At 37.9% G+C, this 18,599-nt stretch overlaps 1 protein-coding gene across 1 annotated transcript in view; it reads left to right on the top strand.

Moving 5' to 3' along the window:
• Positions 1-17,020, top strand: part of LOC108719989 (transmembrane protein 108) — a 105,784-nt gene extending 88,764 nt beyond the window's left edge. The window contains exons 4-6 of the mRNA XM_018269338.2: positions 9,009-9,977; positions 14,488-14,642; positions 16,630-17,020. Of these exons, the coding sequence (XP_018124827.1) occupies positions 9,009-9,977; positions 14,488-14,642; positions 16,630-16,752 (1,247 nt within the window). The 3' untranslated portion in view covers positions 16,753-17,020. The remainder of the gene's footprint in view (positions 1-9,008; positions 9,978-14,487; positions 14,643-16,629) is intronic.
• The last annotated feature ends 1,579 nt before the right edge of the window (positions 17,021-18,599 follow it).

Here is an 18,599-nt window from a genome sequence, read left to right as displayed (position 1 = left end):
CTCTTCTATTTGCTAGTAATGAATGACGTGAGTGGTTAATGCTCTGAAAGTACATATTTTATCATTCATATTAACCCCATGATAGTATATAGGTTTTAATTCAACTTGAAATGATGAAGACAATTTATTGGAGCCTTTTTCAGATTTTCTTTCTCTCTGGTAAATTAAAACACACACAGGGCAGGTAATGTTCAATCTACGCACAGCATGCAGCCTTACTGATACGGTCGCATGGCAACCAACAGAGCCTTTCATAGAGCAACAGTGTCCTCAGTGCCCAAAAGATGTTAACCTCTTTTATCCCCCCCAATCCTAAAGCACAAGCTGTTTCATTTGGAACATTTCACGGTACAGGCATTGTTGCAGAGATGCAGAATACTGACATTGTTTCCAGTAATAAAGTGCCTGTAACTATTTTGTGTATACATATACAGCAGGCCTGGGATTTACTGGCAAAATATATAAACCTTTAAAGGGGAACTCCACAAAAACATAACTTAAGCCTTTTGAAAAGTAAACATTATTTCAAGCAACTTTGCAATATACATCATTTAAAAAATATGCAGACTTTTCATGATTTTTAATGGTTTGGAACAGTTCCCTAAGTCTAGCCCCCTGCTCTCCTGTTGATCTCTCTGACTACTTTGCTGAGCTGGCTGACTACTGTAACTTTGTATCAACAGCCATCTGTTATCAGCCTGCATCCTCCAAACCCCACAATTCCCTGCACACGTGATTTCAATAAGGAGCAGAACATCACAGTGCAATGCATTGTGGGTTATGTAGTTCCTGCATGTTGCCTGTAAGCTGTGGAGAAGTTGTTACAATTTGTAACATCGGTGTTAAGTCCCTCCTTCCCTGCCAGGATTTCAAATGATGCAGAAAGAGAAGAATTGTTAAACAGCTGGATTTCAGCATAGAAAATGGCATTTATTCATACTTTTTGAAGAAAGTAACTGTGATGGATATATTAGGGGTTTCTGTGTTATGTGGGAATCTTTATCAAATTTGGAAGCCAAAGTTCCCCTTTAAGCAACAGGAGCAAAAGAAAATGTTTAAAGGGCATGTAAAGGCAAAAAATAAAATCCCATTTTTACTTTCTTTAATGAAAAAGAAACCTATCTCCAATATACTTTAATTAAAAAATGTGTACCGTTTTTATAAGAAACCTGACTGTATGCAGTGAAATTCTCCCTTCATTTACTGCTGTGCATAGGAATTGTCAGACAACAATCATACTTATGAACAGCAGTGGTAGCCCCTGCCTTAATTCCCAGCCATGCAGAACTCAAGCAACTTTGTTTATGATGATCCCTAAGGGTAGGGACACACTGGGCGATTTGGGGAGATTTAGTCGCCTGGCGACTAATCGCAGCGACTTTTCTCCCCGAATGCCTCCCCTCACTCTGCGCCTGGATAAAATGAAAAGTCGCCGGCGCTAATCACACACGGCGATTCGTTTTCCGAAATCGCCCGAAGTTGCCTCACGAGGAAACTTCGGGCGACTTCGGAAAACGAATCGCCACGTGTGATTAGCGCAGGCGATTTTTCATTTTAGCCAGGCGCATAGCGAGGGGAGGCATTCGGGGAAGATTGGTCGTGGAAAGTCGCGGCGATTAGTCGCCAGGCGACTAAATCTCCCCAAATCGCCCAGTGTGTCCCTACCCTAAGTAGCCCAGACCACACTGAGCAGTATTAGTCTTGCAAAGATGTTTAACAAAGTTACAAGATGGTGACCCCTGTAGCCAACTTTAAAAACATAAATTATTTGTTTGATTAGGCTTGTGGTGTAGTAAGTTCATGTTTATCTTTAGTATACAAAAATAACATTCTAGCCTTATTCTATTTTAGACTTTACATGCCCTTTAAGTATTATGGGTGTTAGGAAGCTATTGATTTCTTGCAGCTAAAGTATAAAAAAAATTGCTTAATATCTGTCAGTATCATACAGTGAAATAAAATCATATATTTGCTTTAAAATAGTACCAGTAGCTATTATATCGGTCAACACTACAAGGTGGACTTAAGGTCCCACATATTCGTAACTACTATTGGTCAGCCAGAATAGTACAAATAATACAGTGGCATAACACTCCAGGTACGCTTCGATGGGTGGATTTTGAGAATGCCTCAATATATCTCTTACAAGTTGCAGCTTTGATGTGGTTAACCACAAACAATATTCAGAAATATACCATTACAAACCCTATTGTTAAATTTAATTTGCAACTTTGGAAATCTATAAAGAAAAAAGAAAACTGATCCCAACTACCACAAATAGCTACATGCAAGCTCTGATAGGTAATCCAGATTTTCCCCCAGGTTGAATCATAGTGACTTTTATTGGTGGATCTCTCGAAATTTTACTAAATTATACCATTTACTATCTATTAATGGTTTCAAATCTTGGACTAGTTTAAAAGAGACATTGGCAATTCATCCCAGGGACTTTTTACGATACTCTCAACTGTCTCATTTTTACTTTTCTCAATCACAACAAAAACCCTCTCTTACGGGATCTTTATTGGAGAATCTTTGCAAAAATGTTTCACAGACCAAGGGTAATATTTATACTATATATTCCATATTAATTGAAGTTCCATATTAAATTTGTAGCAGCACCCAGGGTAGCTTTAAACCTATATGCTTTATTTTTAAATCTATGCTTTAAATCTATTTGCTTTATTCATAACAGACTTTGTTTTATAAAGCAGGTGCAACTTCATCTAGGCTATGCTAGACCTTGTCCTGCTAGGAAACAGGCAGAACACCGGTTACATTTAACCCTCTCTCCACAGGATGGGCCTTTGCTATATGAAAGGGTGAAGGAGTGGTGTTACAACTTACTTGTGCTGAGTGACTAAATAAAAGAACACAAACCAGAGTTTTCCTACTCACAATCCTTGAGGTTTTTCATATACGTATCAAAGAGCATCAGAGCAATTCAGAGACAGCACCTTGTGACATCCCTGTGGAGATAGAGTACCACATTGATAGATGCACCCTCACAATCTCTGTACCATGACCTGGATCCCTACACGTTGGATCAGGGAAATCACTAAACCTAAATCCTTATTGGTCTGTGATCCTACACTACAGGCCAGTCTTGCCTAATGGGAGAGCTACCCCCTTGACATCCCCCCTTCTAGTCAAGCACAGGCTGCTCTTACTAGTTCTTGCCTCACTTTCCTAGAAAGTGCTATTAGTTTTAACAAGGCATGACATAAGCAACAACAACTCAATGAGCTCATAACCAGTCATACCCCATTTCCCAGGTGGTGACTTATCAGCAATGGCACTGGCTCCTCAGCCTGGATTAATGCTGCTTCTGTTATTCTCCTCTGGGCCAACGTATCATAGAGTATTATGGAATAGATATGCAGGTATGGGACCTGTTATCCAGAAGGCTCGGGACCTGGAGATTTCCAGATAAGGGGTCAATGATTTTTATACATTTGGATATCCATTTCTTAAGTCTACTAAAAAATAATTTAAACATTGAATAGACCCAATAGGACTGTTTACCTCTAATAAGGATTAATTATAGCTTAGCTTGGATGAAGTACAAAATACTGTTTTATTATTAAAGAGAAAAAGGAAATCATTTTTTAAAATCAGAATTATTTTATAAAAAGTTTATTAAAATGAAGTCTATGGGAGATGACTAACATGGATAACCGGTTTCCGGATAATGGATCCCATCCATGTATCTACCCCAATAGTTTTTCCACTTGCTATGTAACTATATACACACACACACACTACACGTATATATAAATCAACAACTACTATTTATTGACCTTCTGCAACAGCGTGTGATTTCTAAGGCTAGAATAAAATAATTGTAAAAAGATGTGTTCATGAAAACATTTTGGGGAAAGTTGTTTTTATAATTCAGCCCAAACCCAAAGCCCATCCGCAGCATAAGTGAAATGTAATTGTAAATTGTGGTGCAGGTAATAGCACAAATTCACTAGGTAATATCAGCGCCCTGTAATGGAACTTCAAGAAAGACATTTACAGCACACCTATGAGTCAGCGGTTTGCTGAACTGCAGTTTATGGGAGATTTGATGATGGCGCTAATAGCTTAGATACGCTGAATGCCTGCTCCTTGCTCAGGATAAAATGTGACAAATTGATCTGCTCCTAATACAGACTTATAGCTTTATGTCAGTATTCAGCACAATCCAAAACTGGATCTCTGCTGGGTTATAGATATATCTTAGTATAAAGTACATTGCTTACAATTTCAGTTGATTTATTGAGTATTGTATCAGATGCTCTGACATCAGTCTCTTATATCATCTGGTGGCAGGGGAGTATCTACAGTACATAGGAAGCAGAACCCGTTGCTGCATGGGGGCCCAGGAGGTATAGGGGGCCCAATGAAGCACTGATTAATGAGCCATTTTAATATGTATTGGTAAAACAGGACAACCTCTGTATGTTTGGTAGGCCCAATAACATCTAGTTACACCACTGTCTGGTGGTGAAACACATTTACTCTATGCCAGGCAGGGCATCAACCAATCACCCTATATTAGCATAGGAATAGAACCTAAACAACAATTGCAAGGATAGTTAACTCATTTTATTCACTTCCAAACCATTTGGGGGGATATGGGGATATAACTTATTATTAATATTACCGTGCTCAAAAATTCCTATACCCTGTTTTTTTGACAAAGAGTCACATGATTTATGGAGCTTGGTTTGGCCAGACTCTTGGATTTGGCCGAATCTGAATACTGCTGAAAGAGGCTCAGATTCAGACACATACTGAATCCATCCCTATTAAAGTAAGCATCCTTTAAACTATTAGTTCACAGCTCATCCAATACTTGCTATTGCTTGAATAGACATTGTACAAGAAGAAAGTTACCAGCACTCACGGTCTTAGTTTGCAGGAAAACCTTGCTTTATTTCAGTGCGGGTGATGCAACGTTTCAGGGCCACGCCCCTTTATCAATGCTTGATAAAGAGGAGTGGCCCCGAAACGTTGCATCACCGCAATGAAATAAAGCAAGGTTTTCCTGCAAACTAAAGCTGGCCATAGACGCAAAGATCTGATCGTACGAATCGAGGATTCGTACGATTTTCGAACCGTGTGTGGAGAGTCCCGACATTTTTCGTCCGGCAGAGATCGGTCGTTTGGTCGATCGGACAGGTTTGAAAATTTCTGTCGGCTGCCGATAATATCTCTGCGTGTATTGCCGATCGTACGATTCTCACTGGGAGACTGTCACTAGCTTTGCTTGGACATAGATATCGTACGATTGCTGTCAGGGGCAGAACATTGCTGATCTGTTCTTTAACTAATCTGACTGGTAAGACTTTGATCTGAATGGTTAGTGGCGGGTCGGGAGATGGGAAAGTCCGATCGTACGATGATTCGTACGATCGGATCTTTGCATCCATGGCCAGCTGAAGACCGTGAGTGCTGGTAACTTTCTTCTAGTATATTGAATAGGAAGCTGCCGAAACTTCCATTACCAAGCACCAGGCGACTCTACAGGAGCGTGTCGTGGGTGTGTGTCCGCTCACACTAATTTGTTTGAATAGACGTTGTGCCATATAACGTATAAATCTCACTTGACGAGACCAGGCACAAGAAAATTACTGTTAACAAACGGTTTCTGAACTTTTGTCCAATGTGTAACGACCAGCTAAATGAGAATATCAATAGGAACAAAGTGGAAGTCAGATTTTGTCACTCACTGGGTTCAATGGGCAGGAGTAATTACAAAGACAATTTGAATAAATGATTTTTCATTTGCACAACCAATCCTATTGTCTGACTCAAAAGGAAGATATGCCTCTTCTATTCGGGTTACCATAGTAACATGAAGTTAAAAGAAAGATGGCATTCCAAATATTATCCAGGCACAAGTGAACATTTGGATGTTTTCAAAGTAAATCAACCAGTCTCATTTATGGTCACTTGAAAGAGGAGTGTAATCCTAAATCACATTCCTTAAGGGTAACCAAAAATGAAGGAACCATAACAATGTAAAAATGTGTGCTCTGCGTGGCATGTTTAAAAGCAATTCTTTGAGTACAGGAGTGCTATTAATTTAGCTTTATGATAAAGAAATCAACCAGATAATCCCTATATGCATTGTAAGATCTTGAGGACAAGGCAGCATGTTTAGTTTATTTATTAGTTTTTATAGCAGTTAACCTAATTTCATGTGTCAGAACAGCTCCTATAATGGCAATTTTAAAGCACTGAAGATGATATCTGCCAGGAAATAAAGTGGATATGACTATGATCAAATAACATAAGGAAGAGGGGTGACATGAAGATGATATTACATATTTCTGAATGATATATATATATATATATATATATATATATATATATAGAAGACAGAGACATTATTAATATACAAATGTTCAATCCTTGAAGAGGTATTTCACCTTTATAAAACCTAGCTTTTTGCAATGATAATAATTTTGCTTGCTTCTGTTTTCTCCTTCATACTGTTCATCTAACAATTCAAATAGTTAGTTAGTAGAATCCAGGCTAGAATCCTTAGGCTTTTATTTTTATACATGATGTAAATAAAGATTTTTGTATTTTTCAAAAGATTTTTGGACTCCTGGATTCTACTAACTAACTAATTTTTTTGGTGTTCCGGAATGGTGCCTGCTTGTCATTTAAAGTGTTTGCGTGAAGCTCCCCATTGCTGAGGGTTTTAGGGCATGAGCAGCCGGACCCATTACGGAAAGCGGTAAGCTTATCCTTCTACTTAAAATTTAATTTGATACATTTTTTCGGCGGCAGAAGAGGTACGTGCCTAGGTCAGAATGCTGGGGGGGGACTTTAGTCCAAACCTTCAAGTCCCTCCAGTACGGCCAGCTCCTCACTGCTCCCAGGGTTCCCTTATATCTCTGCCACCATCCCTTTCATCATGATATGTGCATGCAGCGAGGTTGCCAGCCAGGTTGCAGATCAAAAGTGGCAGGTCAAAAACATAGAAATTAGCTAAAGTCAACTGGGACTTCAAACATAGAGGACACTAGTACTGGGCTGGGTAACCTGGGCTAGCATGGAGTGTATGGCTGATTTCTTGGATCCATTAAGTGCATGTCTTGCAAGGCTTTCTATGTGGATTTTGTCCTCTTTTATTAGTTTCTATATTGACAGTTTTAAACCTTATATATTTGTAATTCCTTGTTGTAAAGTTGTCCTTTTCTGCCACCCTATTATTGGAGGTCTAGCCTTCATCTTTGTGTCATGTTTTTTTACAGAGAATATTACTTAACTTATTTTCAAGCATTGGTGGCTCTTGCCTTGTTCATACTTTTGACATCGAAAGTTCATAGGCAAAACCAATTTATAGACTGTGATCTAGAAATACTTTAAGACAAGTGGGTCCAAGGCTATTCAAACAATTTCTATTTAGCATGAGTGTAAAAAAAGTTATATAAATTAGGAATATCAAGTGTTCAGTCCTCTTTGTATGGTTGAACCACCAGTTATGGATGCCAAAGTTGATTATATTGAAAATGATGCTATAATATCCTGAGAGACAATATATATATATATGTATATATATAGGCATTCACAAAGTACCTGCACTCCTTCCTTGTTGCTCAGATATGGGTGCTTGGTCAATCAGCGTATATAATGTTCAAAGTGGACCAGCACACCGAAGTTTTTCAATCAAAAGAGTTTTATTTTAACATCACTCATGTGTCCAACGTTTCGGCCCACATTAGGGCCTTTATCAAGGATAAGTGCAAGTGAATGGTATATTTTTTGCCTGTTTGTGGATGAAAAATTTTTCATCCACAAACAGGCAAAAAATATACCATTCGACAGAAATTGACATGTGATTCATCGATGGTAGTGTATATAATAAAATGTCCATGCGGTCTGGTGTACTGTGGAAAAACCACCAGACAACTGAAAGAGCGTATTGCGATGCATAGATCTAGCATAAGAGCCGCTCTAGATCCAGACAGATCACATAAAATTAAGGGCAAGAAACAGGATATTTCTCAGCAGCCAGTAGCCAAACATTGGGCCGAAGCAAGACACAGCCCTGCGGCATTCAGATGCATGCCAATTGATCAGATACCCAAGAAACCTAGAGGGGGCAATTATGATGACATGCTTCTGAAGAAAGAAGCATTCTGGATACACGAGCTAGACTGCACGGCACCCAGGGGCCTGAATGGGCAATTAATCCTGAATTGTTTCCTAACTTAAAAAATCTTTTTCCCAGTCTCAATTGTGAAATACGAGTAGAGATAGGATACACAATAACGGAATACAAAATGAAACGTGAGCAGCAACAATGTTTGTAATAATGATACATATACTTTTTTCTTTTAGATGGTGTTAATATCTCTCTCATGCTGAGACAAAGTAAGCAGTCCAATAAGACACTAGAGAATTTTCTTTGCGATATATTCGTTTATTGTTTTTAATGATTTTCTTGATACACATTGTACACATATATAACTGCACATGATCACATATGATTATGCGAAATTCCACACGAAAATGGAAATCACAAACATTATTATAAAAAACAAAATGGTGAAATTGGTACAATGCTGACACCTAGTGACCAGATTTGGAATTGAAACACATGTATGAACTAAGGCACTCATTTGCATTAATTGGTTGTTAATGATGTCATTCTGACGCCCACTTTTTTTGTATTTAAACACCCACATGATCACTTGCACTTATCCTTGATAAAGGCCCTAATGTGGGCCGAAACGTTGGACACATGAGTGATGTTAAAATAAAACTCTTTTGATTGAAAAACTTCGGTGTGCTGGTCCACTTTGAACATTATGTATATATATATATATATATATATATATATATATATATATATATATATATATATATATATATATATATATATATATATATATATATATATATATTCTGAATTAATTTGCTGACTTTATGTGTTTGTGTCACTGAACAGGTTTTGGTTATGTTATGAGAAACAATAATCATCGTAGTCTAATCTCTTGCAGGTGTTCTACTTGTTCTGGCACTGGCAGAGAAAAATACATTTGAAGTAAAGGAGTTATTTTCCACTTTGCCATCTTACCAAGTTCTGAAAGAAACAACCACAAATGCTGCAATGGTGGGGCCAACTCACGGTTTTGATCTTGCACGTAAACTGAGAAAGTCTGGAACTTGGCACTCTCAGAAGTTAATGGCAACCTTGGTAACACCACTTCCTAATAGTCAGAATGTTACACATTCAAAAAATCCTTACAATGAGAGGAATGTATTTCAGAAAGTCACAGCTGACTTCACAGAGTCCTTAGAGCCTTACCTCAAAACAGAACATTCTGTGAGAACTGTATCAACCAATGAAAATAGCAGTGGCTCTGTGCTAGCTTTCCTTAAAGACACTTTTATTCGTGGTGGGAGGTTGCAGGGCTTTAGCCAAGAAGAGCTCATGGACGGAGAATTGCCCACCTCAGCAAGTGACATGTCAGACAACACTGAAGTGGTGTCAGTGCCTTTCAAACGCAACTACTTTAAATTATGGGATGTATTAAACAGAAATAGTTCATTGATTTCTATAAGGCAAGTAAAAAATGGAACTAATTTGGCAGATCAAACTTTTACTTCATCCCACCATGAAAAGACTTCCACTGATGCCAAGATTCCAACAGATGAACCAGGAGTCTACAAGGATATCAGTATCAAACCACATAGTGTTGCAAACAAAGATACCACATTGGATATGATTCCATCAACAGATATAACTGCCACGGTTTCTGTTACCATCTCCACAGCTGCCTACACAGCAACAGGAAATTTTCTTAATAGGCTGGTGCCTGCTGGGACATGGAAACCTGGAGTGCCTGGCAATATTTCACATGTTACAGAAGAGGGCAGTCATCCTCAGCACAAAGAGACGATATGTCTTGGCAAAATGGATATAGTATGGATCTTTCTAGCCATCAGCGTGCCAATATCTTCTTGTTGTAAGTGTTTTTATATATTCATTGTTGCCAATATTCATTGTGGTGTATATAGGCCTTGTATATAGGCCTTGAGCCAGGCCCGGACTGGCAATCTGTGGGTTCTGACAAATGCCAGAGGGGCTGCTATAAGGTGCCATAGAAAGTCAGTATTTAGTGGGCTGGTGGGGGCTGTTTGGGCCTCTGTGTACCTGAAATGCCAGGGCCTATTTTAATTCTCAGTCTGGACCTGCCTTGAGCTGAACATAGCCAGAGCAAGAGAAAAAACACGTGAGTGATATTCAGTTAAGTGAATGACCAGGCTATAAGGATAACTGAGAAGCAGGAAACCTGAAAGTTATCAAATTAACTGGTTCAAAAACCTATTTTTGGCAAGTAATGAGGATGGACAGTCAGTATGCAGGGACAATGTTATGAAATATGTTAATTATTTACTTGCTGGCGTTGGTCTCTCTTTAAGTCCCCTTTCTCGTTACTCATTCTGATGGCTGTGGACACAAATCTTTGGCTAAAACCACATGGAGTGGCCTGAGGAGAGAGGAAGGGCTGTTTCTCTGCCTGCATACACAGATGCTGTGTCAGCCTGTTTGCAGACACATGGAGCTAATTTTAGGGTTGAAACATGCTAGGTTGACACAGCGCCTGTCAATGCAGACACCAAATACTCTCTTTTAAATAAATGGGCTTTTATTTTTTGCCTTTAGATCCCCTTAAAGGGTGAAACTTTCTATCAATCGTGATCTTAAACAAATTTTCAGAACCTGTACCCAACCATAAGTATCTCATTATCTTCCCCTAGGTCTGATAGTGCCCTTACTTATTATGATCCATGCTTGGGACTTGTTAAACACATACCTAATTACTACTACAACAAAAATACCTTCAGCAGCTGAAACTTCTTATGTCTTCATTAAATAAAGTTTCAGGTTATCTTGAATTCCTGCGCACATCACCTCCAACTGAAGTCCTCATGTCACATGTAAATTCTAGATGTTTTTTGCAAAGCTCTAGAAATAGTACTTGCCTTCTTCATTGCTTTTCATCCACAAACAACAATTAAGGCAATGGCACACCAGGACTTTAGTCACTCGCAATCAGGGACAGAACTAGAGGTAGGCAGAAGAGGCATCTGCGTAGGGAGCAAAGCTGGAGGGGCTTCAGATACGTACCTTCTCTGCTGCCTACCCCTATTCTGGTCCCCTATTTCCACTCTCCTCATTGGTGCTGTGCTGTTCCCCATAGTAAGAGAGACATGTGCACATCTGTTTGGATGTGTATGTGCTTCTGTTCTGGGTGTCTACTGCATTCCAATCAGTGATTAACATTATTGTCAGTGGGAAAGCATCTGCAGGAGATTTTTTCTCCTGCAGCAGCAAAGGTAAGGACATTGGTGATTAATCTTCTAGTTTGCTATTACCCAAATAATTATTAAAACAATATCTCTGTTTATACTTTTAGCACCTACAAGATGACAGGGTTATTAACAAAATTCTCTTTTAACTATACCCATAATATCTCTTCAATAAACCATAGCCCTTTCTTCTTCCTTTTGTAGGTTATTTAAAGTGGTCTCTATGGCTAATATAACCATGGGATGAAATATCATAGATATATAGACAGGCACAGAGCAGAGATGCCGTTTGCACAGAGACCCTAGACTTGGAAGGATTTTTGGCCAGAAAATATCATATATCATATAATATATGATAAACCTGTGTAGTAGGGATTCTACTTACGTTATATAGAATTTTTGGATAAGGCAGAATACTGAAACAAATCCAGCCAATTCTGAATTCTGCAAAAAAAATGTTGCTAACAGAGTTCTGGATCTGGTGCATTTGGGGTAAAAACAGATACTGTTTTTATTACATCATTGATTGCCAGCCTGTAGCCTTCCACTTGTTACAGAATTACAAATTGGAGGATACTACTATTAGCCAATTACCCATTTTATTCGTTGATTTCTGTCCTTAGCCATCCAGAATTGCCCAGGGATATTTTCTATGATATTTTTCAATTAAAAAAAACGCCAAGTTTACTTACCTGGTGAATTTAAAAGCACGTCTCTTCTACTGACTTTTTTTGCCGTCTTTGGAGTTTATCATTGTAGCTTTTATCATTATAAATATGGTTTAGTGTGAAACTTCTTGCCTTCGCCTTTGCTGATCAGAAACACTGTCGCTGAGATCTTATCTGCTTTTTTCCCTAGTTTCCCTAGGATACATAAACTCTGCTTGTTGGTTCTTAAAGGAACAGTTCAGTGTAAAAATAAAAACTGGGTAAATAAATAGCCCCTCAAATGCACAACCTAAAGCAATAAGTGATTGGCGCATGACTGTATAAAGTGCAGGCTAATTGGACTTTATTATTCACAGACATAATTATGGGAAGATATGCATCTGGTTAGTATTTTAAACCTCTTAATTTCACTAATAAAGTTCACAGATGACAAAATCTTAGTGTAAAATCTGGGAAACATGATATAAACAGCAAAAGAACTCATTGAAATGAATTATAACTGGATGAGACTACAAAAATCCAATGTAAAATGCAGGAGAATCAGGGCATGTAAAATTGAGGGTTCACTGTTAAGAATGAAAAGCACAGACATGTATACAGTACATATTAATCAATATCAGAACAGTCCTTAGATACCAACTAGCTCTTAAAATAGAACAACAAGCCTCCAGTTTTGCAAGTGTTAAAGTAAGATTAGAGTACAAATATAGGATCACGTATCTAGAAATCTGATCTCTAGAGTCCATTTTAAGCAAATATTTAAAAAAATTTCAATAATTTCTCTTTTCCTTTTATTTAATGTTTAAATGATCTTTAGCAAAAGTAAGGTATGGAAATCCATAAAACCCCAGTCTCAAGCGTCTATAAATAATGATAACAAATGTGTACTTGTTGTATTCCATGATGTTCACTGTCTTCTTAACTGGCTTTCCGATGGTGTTGCCTAATTCTGCTGTTTTATGTTTTGCACACTACAATGTTTTATCACACTGTCGCTTGATGCTCTTAACTTGCTACAATGTCCTACTGTTTTAGAATATTATTGTATTAGTATAATTTTTTTACATATATTCTGATCATTTGCAATACAACTAGGATGTATAGCCTTCTATAATAGGGGGCTGCACATTTGAGTCCCAAGTTTACTGTCTTAGTAGCACATGCTGCCATCTAGTGGTTATTATGTTTACATTACAAGTATAAATTCAGAAATTTGCATCCACTGTCAAGTGAGAACAGAAAGTAGTGATACAAAGCAAAACTAAGTATTCCATAGTGCCAGGCTTAAATGACATGTACAACCTAGTCAGTAAGGAGTTATTTCCCTTTTTTTCATTTGGGAAACATGCTTTTTTTTGTTTATATTTGCATATCAGAATTGGGCTACAATAGACAGAAGAATTTGCATTATCAGTTAAACTGAGCAATGGAGTAAGCAACTATAATATACAGGCAGAACATCTAACTGTTTTATCAACAGGGTATACATGCTAATTTATCTCTTCAGTAGGATGGACATAATCACAGGAGATCATATACAGTACTTCATAGTACAGTTATCTGGAAACCAGAAATCCAGAAAGCTCAGAATTACAGAAAAGCCATTTCCTATAGACTCCATATTATCCAGATAATCCAGATTTTTAAAAATGATTTTCCTTTTCTCTGTAATAATAAAACAGTCCCTTGATATTGACCTTGTACTGAGATATAATTAATTCTTATTGGAAGCAAAACCAGGCTATTGTGTTTATTTAATATTTACATGATTTCTAGTAGAAGATCCAAATTAAGGAATATTTTGAAAACCCCAGGTTCCCAGCATTCTGAATAAGAGATCCCATAGCTGTACCATGACTGCATTGAGTTAAGTTAACTGAAAAATCTGTTGAGTTAACCTGTAAAGGATTTCTATTAGTGACAAACACAATACAACATTTTGCTTTAGACAGTGGCAAGGTGTTTATACCAAAGAATAACAGACAGATAAAATGCTGTAATTAAATAGTGAATTAAATACCCCTATTGCAAAATATAAGTATATTATAAGTCATAAGGAGTTCCATGACCATATAAAAGCACAAGGCCAAAGGCCAAGTGCTTTTATCCAGGTCGTGGAACTCCAAGATCACTTCTAAAATCCACATATTTTCCAACAAGGGGTACGTTATTTATTATATACACAAGTTTTCGCGACAAAAATGACATCACTAAGCTTCGTTTATAACTGATGACATTAATAAGAACTGTTTATAAGGATATTATTTACAGGATATTCATGGCTTTTGTGTATTATAACAACATAATTAAGGGAGAGATATATTACACTTTGAACTGGGGAAATCCTGAATAATTCTCACATTTATCAGCACTTTCCTAACTGAGCTTTAATGAAGTAGCACATTTCTCAAAGATACAGTACCTGTGCTAATTTGGCAGAATGAGTTTGGAGAGTCAAAGCTGCCCATCATTTGACTCTTTTTCTTGTTGCCAGCTGTGCTCCTGACTGTGTGCTGTATGAGGCGGAAGAAGAAGGCCTCTAACCCAGAGAATAACCTAAGCTACTGGAACAATGCAATAACCATGGACTACTTCAACAAACATGCGGTGGAGTTACCTCGAGAGATTCAGTCCCTGGAAACTTCAGAGGTAATGCAGCAAGACTACTGAATAAAGATCCAACATTCACATCCTCACAAGAGGGCTACATATCTTGTATTGGACCTCATTTTGGAATTTAGAGGTCACTTTTGCCTTAGAGTTGGGTTTAACACTTGCGGTGAATGAAACATGTTTCGTTTATGCAAAAAATGTTTGCAAATATCATTGGCAATGTTAGTAACCATGTTTCTGTCCTTTTTGACCGATTACAGACTTTCTCGCAACAACTTTCTCGCAAAGTTTACAAAATGGCTTAGGGATGGGCGAATTTTTTCACCTTGTTTCGCGCAGAAATGACGCCCATAGACTTGTATGGCGGCATGGGTTAAAAAAAAGACGCGCGTCAAAAAACCTTTCGCCACACGACAACATTTTTTTTGATGCCCAAACACTTTAATGGCCGTCAGCGACATTTCGCGGCAGAAAATTGATGGCAAAACGAAACGAGTCAAATTCTCCCATCCCTACTGTTGAGAAAATTTGTGGTGAATGTAATAAAATGTCTCAATCGTAAAGTGTATTTTGCGATGAAATCATTCACGAAACTCCAGAGCATGTGTTATTGCTAATCTTTGCTTAGCAATATAATATTCACCAGTGAAATATTTTACATTGCAGGCAGCGCTAAATATTCTCAAAAACGCCATTTTAAACATCACTTGTGTTTTTAATTACTTTCCCTTTGGTTGTTGTTCATATATGATTCTTTGTCCAAATCTTACAGCAGATTTTACTCCCATGCATCATATAAACCAGTAAGCCTGCCCTTTGATGTGGAAAGGTTGTTTTATAACTTCCAATAAACATCTAATCAACTATTAAATGTATTTAATAAATGTAGATATTCTTGTCCCTTGTGTTTACAAAACGCATTCTGAATGACTTTTCTGCAAAATGGCCCTTTCCAAAATCCATGTGCCCAGCAGTATTTCCTTTAGATGGGAGCAGGTTACACCAGCACTTTGTATAAACTCCCTCTGCTGTGGGTTACGTGGAAAAAACGAGTGGACTTTTAGAGACGGCTAAGCAAAGTGTTTCCACCTTATATCATTTGAAAATAGGGATGCACCGAATCCAGGATTCGATTCGGGATTCAACCAGGATTGTGCCTTTTTCAGCAGGATTAGGATTCGGGTGAATCCTTGTGCCTGGCCTGAATCAGAATCCTAATTTGCATATGAAAATTAGGGGCAGGAAGGGAAATCACAGGAATTTTTGTTACAAAACAAGTTTTTCCTTTCCCAACCCTAATTTACATATGCAAACTAGGATTCGGATTCAGTTTCATGAAGGATTCGGCCAAATCCTAAATCGTGGATTCGGTGCATCCCTATTTGAAAAACTAAACATTTATTCACATTGCCTTTGTGTTATATGCAAAAGGACATGGGAAGGTGAAATCACAGAGATTGCCAAATTGTTAGGCACCCCTCCCCCCCAGTGCTTCAAGTCACTTACTTCAGACACTGGCCCTATATGTATCAAATTGCAGGGCCAGATTTACATAGCAGGCACCCTAGGCGCGCTGATTTTTGTTGCCCCCGTCCCCTCCCTTTTAACACGCAAATTTTCATCATTGAGACTGAAGCAATAGAGATTGGTGCACGGAAAATTTTAAAAACTATTTTATCTCTTGCTCATCTCCAGTGTTTCTGGAGATAAGTATGTGGTTGGGCAGCATGCTGCCCCCTAAAATCATCCCGCCCTAGGCCTTGATGGCCTTTCCATAAATCCGGGCCTGTACACCATATTGTTCCAGTTCCCCAGCATCCTCTATGTTTCCTTAAGTGAGCACAAGCATGGTACAGAAATTCTTCATCAATGTTGGTACTGCAAGCATAAAGGACAGCTACTAGAATCATTGGTTGGCGTCTAACAATTTGCCACTCCCGGTTATTCTACCTTTCCTTGAATGCCTGATTGGTATAATATTTACTTTCTTGATACTGTTTAACATTTGGAATATTTTTCACAGGACCATCTTTCAGAACCTCGTTCACCAGCCAATGGAGATTACCGAAACAGCGGAATGGTCCTTGTCAACCCGTTTTGTCAGGAAACACTTTTCTCTGCACATGAACACGTTTCGGAAATATGAACAAGACTGTGCCAGGAGGAACTTAATTGTTTGGTTGAATACATAATTAGAATGAAGATACAACAACTGGTAGCTGACTTCACTGCATCTGGCAGATTTCTGTAACCACCAACATATATATAATAAATATGCTTTGTGTAGCCCCTTTACCCCTCTTATGACTTCAACCCTTTTCAGCTTATTTACCTAAGAAATGTCATCTTTTTACAATTGTGGTAATACTTTACAAGACAAATTGTGGCTTTATAAATAAACTTATTTATATGTAAAAAAAAATAGTTTTTTTATCCACTTATTTGATGGTGAACAATGCAATCCCATGCAATTACAGTAAATCATTTTTTTGGGGGGGTGAGTATATCTGAATTATCTTCCTTAAAGGAAAACTATATCCCTGAACAACGTAGATCTCTATAAAAAATATTTAGCATGAAACATCTCATATGTAAAACTCTGCTTCATGTAATTTTATTAATAATATACTTTTTTAGTAGTATGTGCCATTGGGTAATCAAACATAGAAAATGTCCATTTTAAGAAATAAGGGCCACCCCCTGGGATCCTTCAATTCACAGTGCACACAAACAAACCAAACAAACCATACATGCTAGGTCACATGAGCCAATTAACAGTTCTGTCTTTAGTTTTTCCATTCTTTTTCCTGTTAATGTTAGAGTTGCAGTATTTCTGGTCAGGTGATCTCTGAGGCAGCACAGAGATAATCACAAAAAGGGGGCTTAAGATAAATGATGTAATAGGGCAATATTTACTTATATCTATATTCCAGTTCAGTAAGTTTCTTTAATATGCCACTTAATATGATATAAACCATCTGTTACTTAAGTATTGATTTTGGGGGTATAGTTTTCCTTTAAAATAATGGCAATTATGGTATATTCACCTGCCTTTGATTTGTTTCACAGGTGGAAAAGCACCTAAATTATAAATTATCAATTATAGTGGGAATTTACCTGACACTGGCAGTACTGACAGCTTTCATTCTGAAAATGATGACAGGTGGCAAAATTGGATATGGGATTCTTTAAAGAAGAATTTAACCCCACCAAACAATACAAACCCATAACTCCTAACCTCCATAGTCCCCCCTCCCTGCTCCTCCCCTGCACTATGGAGGGTAGGGGGTTTTATTATTTGGGGGGTTGAATTCCCCTTTAAGCCATGAGAGATTATACTCTTGTGCCCATGGAATACAATTTGTTTTTAAGATATTCTGAGTGCAATTTTTATTATAGTATTCCTGTATGATGGGCACATAAAATAGCTTTATTATATGTAGACATAAACTGCAGCAGCTAGGGCTATGTATGAGGAGCAAGGAGCCCACTTACTGTACTGTTCTGTAGCACAGGTCTTTGCAACTGAACGTGTCAGGTATATAGGAAAATTGGGAGCTGGTACTGCCCTTGAACAGGCTGATGTGTGCATGCAAACTGGCAGGATCAACATAATGATTATGCAAACAGGGAGTTTAGAGTCACAGCATGCGTTAACACAGTCCAGTATTACATACCAGGTCACACTCACTGTGGCACAGGCAAGTTCTGAACGCAGGTGGAAAGCAACTTGATGTGTTCCGCTTGCATTTGGTTCATGTGTAAGGGGGGTGAAATGTGAATAGTTAATTCACATTCAAATATTAATGGTTAATATATAATTACTTTGGCCACTAGGTGACAGTGAGTCATAAGTTAAACTGTGAAGTGTGAGATAGGTAGTGAAGAGTGAATAAAAGAAAACAGGAACAGGAAATGTGTGGCCACTTTGGCAGTGATAGAGCAAAGGAAAGTAATAAAAATATAATGTAGTGTTGCACTGCACTGGTATAA

The sequence above is a fragment of the Xenopus laevis genome, chromosome 6S (assembly GCF_017654675.1).
Source record: "Xenopus laevis strain J_2021 chromosome 6S, Xenopus_laevis_v10.1, whole genome shotgun sequence".
Lineage (NCBI taxonomy): Eukaryota > Metazoa > Chordata > Amphibia > Anura > Pipidae > Xenopus > Xenopus laevis.
The sequence above is the reverse complement of the archived record's forward strand: the minus strand, read 5'-3'. Positions and strand labels throughout refer to the sequence as shown.